Raw genomic sequence first — 12,948 nt, 5'->3', positions numbered from 1 at the left:
CTGATCCACAAATACACTTAGTCTACAATAATACCCATTAAATAATGGACTCTCCCAAAATGGAAATAACTCTCAAATGCAAAATACAGTACTGAAAATACATTGCAATATCATTATCACTTCACGCGTGAAAAAGGTATCAATATCTTGAAAATATTTCCTATAGTTATCTCAAATTATTGCTCAAAAGCACATGGCAAAATGTAACCCCTATGGAAATAATGAACTCTTCCATAAAATACAGAGATGAAAATATGGAGAAATTAACCGAAAACACTTTCGTCATTCCTACATGACATTATAATACACTAAATATTTAACTGAATTACTCAATGATACAATATATTTTGGCATGGGTAATGAAGTAAACAAATAATCTACCCTTTAGGTGTAATGCAATCTTCCGTGAAGCATGAATGAAAACAATCTTCAAAAAGTACTTAAAATTACCTGTAATTATGACTATGTAGGAAATACTACTTTACAGTGCATTTAGACTATAAAGAAATGAATATATGTACCTGAAGAGTGAATTTTCCGCCTCTATACAAAACACAGCTTCCATCAACCTGCAGTGCATCTCGGCACACCATGCGGTCTTCGTCAGTGCTAACACAACACGAAAAGCTCGTTCAAAAAAGGGAGATAACTCCCACCCTACACTAGATAACATACCGCTAACAGAAGATACTGATAAAACGAAAGTCTTGCATAATATTCTAAAAATGGTCACATTTCAAAACAACCCTCCGGGCCCAGCAAAAGAAGAGAATCAGTCTATTGTCAGTTATCATTACTGTTCTCCAGCACAACAATGCATTTCTGCACTGACCTCTTGTACTGTCCATGTTGAGTTTTTACTGCAACGTTCCGCACAACCCCGTCACGTCCAGGGTAAACATCGACAACACGACCAAGTTGCCACTGACCTCAGGGCAAGTTATAGTCAACTAACAGCACAATATCATTTACACTCATCTGACGCGCCTTGGTGCGCCATTTCACTCTCCGCATGAGAGTAGGAATATAATCCCTCACAAATCTTCTCCAGAATTGCGAAACAATAAACTGAACAAACTCAAATCTTCGCCTCAGATTTGTTGTTTCCGAGCACACACATTGAGGAACATCACTTGAAGCCCGACCTATCAGGAAATGATTCGGGGTCAAAGGTTGCAGATCATTAGGGTCACTTGAACTGAATCCAAGTGGTCTGGAATTGAGTAAACATTTCACTTCAGCTTAACACCGTTGTGATTTCATTCCATGTCAAAACTTGTTTTCCGACACTTATCTCCATCGCTCTCTTTGCTTGTTTTATCATACTCTCATAAAGTCCTCCTTGGTGTGGACTTAATGGCGTTGTGAAAATCCACCTAATTCGTTGTTTTACACTGAACCTTTGTAACACTTTCCTGTCTTCTGTGAACAGTTTCTTTATCTCTTTCTTTGCTCCGACGAATGACGTGCCATTATCTGATATCATTGTCGATGGCCATCCATGATTCGCAGCAAACCGTCTCAGTGCATGTAGGAATGATTCCGTTGATAAACTCTCAACGACTTCCAGATGAATCGCTCTTGTCACAGCACAGGTGAAAAGCGCCCCCCCAGGCCTTGATTTTCTTGTTTCGGGCCATAGCGTAGATAGAAGGGACCGAATAGATCCACACCTGTGGTGAAGAAAGGCGGTGAAAACAGATTCACTCTCTCTGCTGGTAAATCATTCATGAATGTCTCATGTGGCGGTTTTCGGAGTTTTCTACAAACAGTACATTTTTTTATCATAGCCTTGACTGCATTTCTTCCCCTCAGGATCCAATATTTCCGTCGAGATTCTGACAAAGTTCTCTCTGTTCCTGCATGATAGACTTTCAAGTGAACATCTCTGAGAATGAGATCTGAAATGTGATTTGATGCCAGCAGTAACACTGGGTGACACTGTTCATATGCAAGTGGTGAATGTCCAAGCCTTCCTCCAACCTTGATCAATCCATTTTCTGCAAAGGGAGATAATTCTGAGAAAGACTTTTCCCAGTCGCCAAGTGATTTTTGTGCATGTTGAATCCAGTAATTCTCTGCTCTCTGTATCTCTTCGGTTGAAGACAATCTGTTTTCCCAACAATCAGCTTTTCTTCTTACACAATTCGATAATAAAGCGAAAACAGTAAGCCGTCACATGAAGAAGCTTTCTCCAACTTGAGAATCTTTGACAGTCTATGAAAACACAATCTGTCTCTTTCTGCATACTACTGCATACCTTCTTTGGTTTTTTCAATTCATCCTTCTCACTCTGTTCTGTTGTGAAATTTTGCTCTGGCCATTCTGCTCTTCCCTGTCTAAGAAAACTAGGACCGTGAAACCAACTGTCTTTGATTTTCTCCACTTTCATCCCTCTACTCAAATCGTCAGCTGGATTGAGTTTTGTAGGCACAAACTTCCAGTTGCTAACCGCCATTCCGCTTTGGATTTCCGCCACACGACTCCTACAAATGGTTTCAATGTTGTAGATTCAGACTGCAACCAGTGTAGCACTATTCTTGAATCTGACCAAAGAAATACCTGCGGGTTACTTCTCATACTATTGTATATAGTTCTTGCCAGTCGTGATGCGATGAGTGCTGCCATCAGTTCAAGACGTGGAATGGTTGATTGTCTTAGGGGTGCAACTCTTGCTTTCGCTGCGACTAGTCTAACACTTGTAGTTTCTGATGTATTCCACAGAAGATATGCGCACGCTCCATATCGTCATTATTAGCGTCGGCAAAGACATGTAGTTCTGGTGAACCACATCTATTTTCAGGTGTCAGACATCTGTCAAATTTCACTTCATTGAGATTTTCTAAGTCTCTGAAAATATCTTTCCACAGTCCACCCATCTCATTTGGCAGAATATCATCCCAGTCATACTCTTTCTTTTTCCAAAGGTTCTGCATAGCAATTCTTGCTCGAATTGTCACTACGGACGCCAGTCCTAAGGGATCATACAACTGGGCTATGTGTGAAAGTACTGATCGCCTTGTGTATTTATCCAAAATAACTTGCTTCACCTTAAAATGAAATGTGTCAGTGCGAAAGTTCCACAAAACTCCTAGAGTTTTCACTTTTTCCTGAATTTCTTGACTAGAATCAGGCACATCTAGTGATATCTTGTCATTGTCTTCCACATTTTGAGTTTTATCTGAAGAACATATCCATTCTTTGATTTTAAAACTCCCAGTTTTCAGTATGGCGTCCAGATCTGTCATCAATTCAGATGCCTTTTCATTTGTGTCACAAGAATGAAGAATGTCATCCATATACCGATCGTCCCCGTAGAATGTCTGCTGCATCTGGATATTCCTCTTGGTTATCCTCGGCCATTTTCAGCATTATGAAATTCGCCATGTCTGGTGATGATTTGTCTCCAAAAGTCACTCTCATCATTCTGTAGATGATTGGGTCACATGACATGTCTAAGTTTCTCCAGAGGTATCTATGGACTTGTGTATCTGACTCAAGGAGGCGAATTTGTAAATACATCTTCGAGATGTCCCCGATGAATGCCACTGGTTTTTCTCTAAATCTAAGCAATGTAGAAAACAGGTTTCCCAGTAGAGAGGGTCCTTTATAAAGAAATGAATTTAGTGTCACTCCTTCACAAAGACAGGCAGGATCAAATACAATGCGGAGAGGGTACTTAACTTTTCAGGCCGGTACACCCCATGGTGAGGTAGATAGTATGTCACGCCAGATGTTTCTTCTTCAACCTTCTCCGACCATCCGCTATCTTCGATTTCTTGCATGGCTTTACCATAAAGTTCTGCTTTTTCAGGAGTTTTCAGTAGATTTTTCTCCAGAGCAAGCAATCTTTTTTCTACAATCTGGTAATTGTCAGGTAATTCTCTCTTGTCCCGTTTCCATGGCAATCCAATGATGTAACGATCATCTTCTTTCTGACATGATGATTCAAACATTTCCATTGCCTTTCGATCATCGATTGACATCACAGTCTTAGGACAAGAACAGTTTGGTGCTTGAACACCTAGGGATTCAAGATCATACATTTTCTCAAGATCTATTTTCTGTACAAAGTTTATTGTAGGTGTAGAAGGTATTGACACTTTCTCACTTCCCATCACGCACCATCCTAGACGTGAAAGTTTCCCAATCGGTTCATAGGGTTGTCCTTCTCTGACTTCTTGATCTGCATGTAAATGACTGTATTGGACTCCTAATACCAAGTCGATCGGACCCGCTTTATGAGGAAACTCCAGATCTTCCAGATGTTTGAAAGTTGACAACCACTTTCGATTGAGTGGCCCTACATTACAGACTGTGTCATCTATCTCGTGAGCGTCGATTTGAAACTCATTCATCTTGTCATGAAGTGGCGATATCCAGAAGTTCACACGTCGACTGCAGTTCTGAGTCACTTTCTTACCACCAACTACGGATAACTCTATTCTTTCTCTTCTTCCTTGTAATCCAAGAGCTTTCGCAAAATCAGTTCGAATAATTGTGGTGCCAGCTCATGCCGTCAATAAGAACGTTACCCTCTCTTGTCCTTCCATTAGCCGCTCTAAACATCACTCTGACCACTGGAAGAATGCCATCAGTATCTAAGATAGAAGAAGCAGCATGCTTTGGTTGGGTCTGTATGCAATAGCTGATTGTGCTCTACGCACTCCATTTTTCCCACAAGTTATCCTGGATCTACAGTCTCTGGCGATATGACCTTTAACCAGACATGAAAAACAAAGCCTGTTCTTCCTTACAATGTCCACTCTGTCACTCACTGTTGAATCGATGAATGTTGGACATTCATTCACTCTGTGACCTTCCGCACACACGTAACATTTCAATCCATGTCTCTTTTCAGCTTGCGCTGTATGAATTCCCTTCTTCACATTCTTGTTTATGAAACCTTTGTCTCTGTTTTCTCTGGTCTCAAATCTTGTACTTCTTTCCAGGTCTCCGAAATCCGGATCAAACTCAGTTTTCACTGTTTTGCGTAGAAATACACTTATTTCTTTCAGGTCCTCTTTCTCTGATATCTGTGACTGTAGATTTCCATCTTAATATCAGGTAATCAGGAAGGCGTTGAATAATCTGCCGCAAAGTTTCCACTGTGTTGACATCACTAAGGTAGTTTAGTCTTGTAAGAGTTGCAATACAGTTCATCACTTCAACAGAAAAGTCACGTAAACTGTTGCGATCGTTGTTTCTAATCTTTACACCTTTTGTCAGTTGCTGGATAAATTTCCTTGCTATGCGACTTGGATGTCCAAACTGTTCCTTTATTGTCTTCAAGGCTGACGCATACATTAATCCACTTGATCCCAAACCTGCTATTGATCTCTCAGCTTCCCCAGATAAATGCATTTTCAATTGTCCCATTCTTTGCTCATCAGTCAAATTAATTTTGTTGTGAATATGAATTTTAAAAGTTTCAATAAATTCTACATACTCCAATGCATTGCCACTGAACTGTTTAATCTGTAACGATGGAATGTCTCTGCTTGCCTCCAGTCTGTACAAGGCTTGTGCAATACTCATCTCTGTATGAGAAGCCTGTGGTAACTTTGTCTCTTCATATTCTACCAAATCGTCAATCCATGAGTCAACAGTAACTGGACAATCATCTTGCCTAACATGTGGATCTGCACCTGGATCTTGCATGCTGGATATTCTACTGTCCTTTATCTTGTCTGGATATTTTTGCTTGATCTCGATGCTGCCTTTTCTGTCAGTTTCATGCTTGTTGACCTCTTCTCTATCACTGATAGCTTCAATAGATATAACTTTCCTGTGATGCTGTGCTTCCTCTATTTGAGATAGTTCTTCTCTTTTCCTATAATCTTCTATCTTGTCTTCTATCTCATAGATGTCATCAGTGAGGTCTGTCTCCCACTTGTCAAGCTGAGTACATTTTGGGTTAGGAAAGTTGTACAATTCTGCATTCAACAATAAAGTCTGTTTGTAATCAGTTCGCAGATCATCTAGTTCTCTTTCAGCTCTCCGTGGAGTAAGTTTCCTGGTTGTCATTGACAATAATAATCGATTAATTGTTCTTGTTATCTTTGCTCTGTATAATTTTCTCTTCTGACGTACCTCTCTTTCCCTCTCATCCATTTCCTGGAACCTCCTCTCCTCATCCATACTATGAATTTCAGCTTCAACCTCTTGCAGAATGAAATCTTGTGTAGCCATCATTCATCAACAAAGTTTAATGTCACCTTTAAATTGTCTATTCATCGACACTCTTCACTTGTTGTCCATACATCGACACTCTGTAACTCTTCATTCTTCAGAAATTTGTTTTGAATGAACAATGGTTAAATAAGGCGGAATTCTTCCAATAAGTCCTTTATTAAATAAAGTTGACAGATTCTGCAAATTGAACAAATGTAGAAATAAATACACACTGCATTGATAACACAACAATAGTACAATCAATATTACTCTTACAACCCTGGTCCTGATCCACAAATACACTTAGTCTACAATAATACCCATTAAATAATGGACTCTCCCAAAATGGAAATAACTCTCAAATGCAAAATACAGTACTGAAAATACATTGCCAATATCATTATCACTTCACGTGAAAAAAGGTATCAATATCTTGAAAATATTTCCTATAGTTATTTCAAATTATTGCTCAAAAGCACATGGCAAAATGTAACCCCTATGGAAATAATGAACTCTTCCATAAAATACAGAGATGAAAATATGGAGAAATTAACCGAAAACACTTTCGTCATTCCTACATGACATTATAATACACTAAATATTTAACTGAATTACTCAATGATACAATATATTTTGGCATGGGTAATGAAGTAAACAAATAATCTACCCTTTAGGTGTAATGCAATCTTCCGTGAAGCATGAATGAAAACAATCTTCAAAAAGTACTTAAAATTACCTGTAATTATGACTATGTAGGAAATACTACTTTACAGTGCATTTAGACTATAAAGAAATGAATATATGTACCTGAAGAGTGAATTTTCCGCCTCTATACAAAACACAGCTTCCATCAACCTGCAGTGCATCTCGGCACACCATGCGGTCTTTGTCAGTGCTAACACAACACGAAAAGCTCGTTCAAAAAAGGGAGATAACTCCCACCCTACACTAGATAACATACCGCTAACAGAAGATACTGATAAAACGAAAGTCTTGCATAATATTCTAAAAATGGTCACATTTCAAAACAAGTGCCATGACGTCATTAACTTGATGACGTCACAATCATATGACATCGTTACACTGCAAGTCTCATGGCAGTACCATGTTCAGAGATGTACATTTTTCATTGAAAACTAAAGAAGAATGATTTTTTATGAAAAATAGAATCTCACCCTTGTGTCTTTTGATATCAAATATATCAACACTCGTTGATAAAAGTACAAATATCCTCGGCAAGCCTCGGATGTTTGTGACTTTATCAACTCTTGATGATATATTTGATATCAAAAGACACGAGGGTGAGATTCTCTATATCTAATAGTCATTTTAACTAATAGTCATTTCAACGAAAGTTGGTGCAATGGTACAATTTACTGATCTTCCAATATACGATTTCATCAAAATTAATGTAGCGAAAACTGAGTAACATCTTGAATTAAATTATTGTAATGCATTATTAGTGTAAGTCCAGATATACAATGAACACTTAACTGCCAGATAGGAAAATAAAACACAAATGTGTATACTGCAGTTCGGATTTGTTGAGTATTTCTGGTTTTATGTGCTTAAGAGAACAACTTCATGTTGTGAAACCCACTCGAAGAAAAGCACACTGGCGGTCAAATAGTAGTCAAAGACTGGAGATAGCGTAGAATACCCTGTAAACTGTTGTATCTGTTTGTTAATTTAGCAAAGGTGTCCATAAACTATAAAAACATGTGTATCTGTTATGTATACACACACAGTAGGCTAACTAGCTTCAATGCTTAAACATATTGTTTGTGCTTTTGATAGTATACAGTGTACTATCAGGTTGAGTTCCTTTTGATAGTATACAGTGTACTATCAGGTTGAGTTCCTTTTGATAGTATACAGTGTACTATCAGGTTGAGTTCCTTTTGATAGTACCGTTACAGTGTACTATCAGGTTGAGTTCCTTTTGATTGTATAAAGTGTACTATCAGGTTGAGTTCCTTTTGATAGTATGAGTTCTGTGAATACAACTGTATGAAAGTTTGGGGGTCCTGCCTGAAGAGTTACCATGGTAACCACCACAAGCTGCTTTAAATTGGATAAAGGGATAAAGTATTGTATTGTACTTATGAAGGAATATTTTAGGTAGGTCCTTTCAAAGGTTGCAAAAAAAGATGGTGCCTGCCCATTTTCTATCATTGTCAAAGGCCATTGCCTGAAAACTAATTCTATATATGTTTAAGCTTCATTATGTCAGCAATAGGAATCGCTAAAGAGTGTGTCAACTTTTGATAAATCAGTGTATGGTTTTGTCGAACTGAGCCCAGGGTTCCAGGGACTTGTCCTTTGATACATGTTTATTTGACCTTACATATGTTGGATATTTGAAGTCTTGGTCCTTGCTATCAGTTATAGTTCCGGGACTGTCAGCACCATAGACATGTTGTGGATTAATAATAATAATAATAATGTTTCCATTTATATAGCGCCAAACTCCACACTAAGTATGCTCATAGCACTGCCAATGACGATCTGCTCATAGCACAGCACATTATTACCCTGGATAAACCAAGCTGCCTGTTAGGCGCTAGAAGGTTATAGTCACATGACTTATCCCACCGGGTACCCATTTTTCTGCTGGATGAACAGAGGCAATTTTGAACAAACTCACTTGCCTAAGGTGAGACCACATGTGTCACATGTTTGTTGTGGGGCAGGACTGAAGTCAAAGAAACTCTCAGGAGTCAAATTGCTAAACCCGGTCACACATCCAAGGACTCTCCCCGCTCAACTTTGCTTAACTTCAACTGAATTGTGACCTGAGCTCTATGCACAGGACCACACGGCACCACATATTGCCAGATTAGTAAACATCTGAAGCCTACATCATTTTGGGCTCTCCTTCCACAACAAGCTGACACTGACTGGGATATAACAAGAATACTGTCAAAAGCTGTGTTAAACACAACTCAATCTGGTGTAGAATAGGTCTTCAGCAACCCATGCTTGCCACAATAAGGCGACTATGCTTGTCGTAAGAGGCGACTAACGGGATCGGGTGGTCAGGCTTGCTGACTTGGTTGACACATGTCATCGGTTCCCAATTGCGCAGATCTATGCTCATGCTGTTGATCACTGGATTGTCTGGTCCAGACTCGATTATTTACAGACCGCTGCCATTTAGCTGGAATATTGCTGAGTGTGGTGTAAAACCAAACTCACTCACTCACTCACACTAAACACAACTCACTGAATCTGTTGCTCTCTCACTCACTTTTCAAAAGAATAATAGCCAACACTCTTATTGGTGTATTATGACCCCTGCTTTGGTGATAATAACAGCGGAACTATATTTCACCTCTATAGCGACTATGGGAGGCCAAGGTTGACGGAAACAGACTGAGCCTTAAATACATCAGCCCAGATGGTGAGGAGAACTACCCAGGGGAGGTAACTCTGACAGTCACATAACCTAACTGACTGATGAGAATGAGCTGATCATTGACTACACGGCAACATCGACCAAGGCAACACCTGTCAACTTCACCAACCATGCTTACTTCAATCTGGGAGGCCATGTGAGTTCTGGTATTTGTGTTTCAGATGATTGTAGTCAAACTTGGCATCACAGATGTTAAATCGGACAAGTATCACTGTTGAATTAGATATCCAAGATGGAAACTTAACATGAAAATGAGAGACTCATATAGGAATATTGTTTAATGTGACTTTAGACAACAAAGATAAAGAGATACTGAATTGTCATGTTTCGACCAATAATTGCTCAAATAGAGATCCATGTGTTTTACATGAATTTACAAAATCTGTTTCCAGGCATCAGGGAAGATCGATGATCATCGTGTGCAGATCAATGCAGAACATTTCCTGCCTCTGGATGATAACTCTATACCTACAGGTACAAGTCTCTCATGTGATCTGCATTGGGTAGCAGGGCCTCCTTTCACAAAGCACTAAGGTGTTCGTAAGTCACTAAGGTAACCTTAGTGCAATGTTAAAGAATGGGAGTTAAGGTTAACCTTAGTAAAGGTTGCTTCGTGAAAGGAGCCCCTATATTGTAGACATTGTGACAACTGATTACAGTAACTGGCTTCGTGTTAGCTACAGAAATTGTATACCTGTGCTGCTCCCTTTGAACAATGGTGATACTGATCTGTCACAGATTTCACCTGTACCTAATATGTGTAAATCATGCTTCATGACAGTATGTTTTTAAGTATTACAAGAAACTTTCAGAAATATGTTTTGAGAGGCAACAGTAACAAGTCTCAAAACTTCAGGAATTTGCTTTTTTATCCTTCATTGCATTTCTGAACTTGTCTTAATTGAATCATAATTCTCAATGTGTACCTATTACACACATTTTCCAGGTGAGATCCGGAAAGTGGAGGCAACGGAATGGGACCTGAGGTCCCCTGTACGTCTTGGGGACCGACTTGGGCAGGTGCCTGGTGGGAAGGGGTTTGACCACAACTTCAACCTGTCTCTGTCTGGTGAAAAGCGTCTGGCAGCAAGGTTGAGTGAAGATTTTTAATTGTGATTGACGACATATTCCAATATAAGTATAACACCAGCATACGAGGAAAGTTTTCCATAAAGCTTACATAAGTACCCGAGGCATTCTTTTTGAATCTCTGAACTGCCTGTGATGAAGTCAGTGAGAGTGTTTTATGCCGACAGGGTGGAGCACCCGCCAAGTGGGAGGTGGATGGAGTGCCACACCACGGAACCAGGGGTGCAGTTCTACACCAGCTTCTATCTGCAGGATGTGGTGGGGAAAGCAGGGGCCATCTACTCCCAGTACGGAGGATTCTGCCTGGAGGCTCAGCACTACCCTGACAGCATCAATCAGGTGGGTCAGCACTACCCTGACACCATCGATCTGGGGGATCAGCACTTCCCTGACACCATCAATCAGGTGGGTCAGCACTACCATGACACCATCAATCAGGTGGGTCAGCACTACCCTGACAGCAACAATCAGGTGGGTCAGCACTACCCTGACACCATCAATCAGGTGGGTCAGCACTACCCTGACAGCAACAATCAGGTGGGTCAGCACTACCCTGACACCATCAATCAGGTGGATCAGCACTACCCTGAGACAATCAATCAGGTGGGTCAGTACTACCCTGACAGCAACAATCAGGTGGGTCAGCACTACCCTGACAGCAACAATCAGGTGGGTCAGCACTACCCTGACACCATCAATCAGGTGGGTCAGCACTACCCTGACACCATCAATCAGGTGGGTCAGCACTATCCTGACAGCATCAATCAGGTGGGTCAGCACTACCCTGACAGCATCAATCAGGTGGGTCAGTACTACCCTGACAGCATCAATCAGGTGGGTCAGCACTACCCTGACAGCAACAATCAGGTGGGTCAGCACTACCCTGACAGCATCAATCAAAGTGGGTCAGCTCTACCCTGACACCATCAATCAGGTGGGTCAGCACTACCCTGACACCATCAATCAGGTGGGTCAGTCAAGTAGATCAGCATTACCCAGACAGTAACGATATGGGGATGTATTTGTCTGATGGCCGATCTGAAGACCAGTTCAAGATATCAGTGTTCAACACATATGAATCTGTGATGACAATTCATCAAAATCTGATTACGTTTGTTTCTGTTTCAGCCAAGTTTCCCGAACTGTGTTTTGCGTGATGGGGAAACCTACAGACAGACGACATCTTACAAGTTTGGCATCAGCAGCTAAACTCTACAGCTGAAACATTTTCCTTTTCAAAATGCAAACCAACTTTACTGGGCACATTGATAGACTACTGCCAGTCTAAAAAAGTCTTCATATAGAGGGAGGTCTTGGGATATCTTATGAAGAAGTAGCAACTTAATGATGTGCGACTGATTGTCTCGATTTTCTTGGCAGCCACAACTCATAGGGAGGTTTTTGTACTTTACAGCAGTTATTGGTTATACAAGCTTAAATAATATATGAGAGTCCATGTTTTTAAAAAACTCTGGTGTGTTGATTCACATGATGTTGAAGGATGTTGAGAGAGCCAATTACGTTCTCAGCATCTTAGATACCAACACAATCAGCGATGTTACAGATGCAGATTTGTTTTTCATTTGAGTTGATTGTCAAAACCGATGATGTTTGAAAAGATTGATAATGGACTACATTGTGCAATGTCTAGCCCTTAAGGTGGATTTTGTGGACTGAGAAAACACACTCCCAAATATATTGAAATATTGTTTAATTCAAGCATAAGTTAAGTAATTCATCACCTGAGTGATGGTGAAGGAGGTAATGCTATAGAAATAGCATTACCTGTTGATGCTATCCCCCTTCATGGTGTAATAACTAACTTTATCATCCAAAACTGTGTTCCACAGGAGATATCGCTTGTGTGAGATCAAACGATATCTCCTAGGAGATATCGTTTTGACAGTAGATTTTGTACAATGCCCTGACAATGCTATGACGTCATGTACTTGATGACGTCACAATGCTATGACATCGCTGCACTGCAAGTCTAATGGCAGTAAAAAGTTCAGAGATGTACATTTTTCATTGAAAATTAATGAAGAGTGACTTTGGATGATAAATAGAATCTCACCCTCGTGGTGGTGAGTGAGTGAGTTGTGTTGGCATCACTTTGAACAGCATGTCTCATATTTGGTTGTTGACCTACAAGGGTTATTGCCCATGTTTCTGCAAGTCCAGGTCATTATGACAACTTTGATATGGCTGAAACATTGCTGACTCTCAATCTTATATCACCCGCCTCCATGGTCGGTAAGGCATTTATG

At 40.1% G+C, this 12,948-nt stretch overlaps 1 protein-coding gene across 1 annotated transcript in view; it reads left to right on the top strand.

Annotated features, from left to right (window-relative positions):
- Positions 1–12,498, top strand: part of LOC124273715 (galactose mutarotase-like) — a 76,517-nt gene extending 64,019 nt beyond the window's left edge. Inside the window, exons 5-8 of the mRNA XM_046709014.1 lie at positions 9,985–10,066; positions 10,539–10,683; positions 10,849–11,020; positions 11,810–12,498. Of these exons, the coding sequence (XP_046564970.1) occupies positions 9,985–10,066; positions 10,539–10,683; positions 10,849–11,020; positions 11,810–11,890 (480 nt within the window). The 3' untranslated portion in view covers positions 11,891–12,498. The remainder of the gene's footprint in view (positions 1–9,984; positions 10,067–10,538; positions 10,684–10,848; positions 11,021–11,809) is intronic.
- The last annotated feature ends 450 nt before the right edge of the window (positions 12,499–12,948 follow it).

The sequence above is a fragment of the Haliotis rubra genome, unplaced genomic scaffold, assembly GCF_003918875.1.
Source record: "Haliotis rubra isolate DU_JTF1 unplaced genomic scaffold, ASM391887v1 Scf183, whole genome shotgun sequence".
Classification (NCBI taxonomy): Eukaryota; Metazoa; Mollusca; class Gastropoda; order Lepetellida; family Haliotidae; genus Haliotis; species Haliotis rubra.
This window is presented reverse-complemented; position numbering and strand designations above follow the sequence as displayed.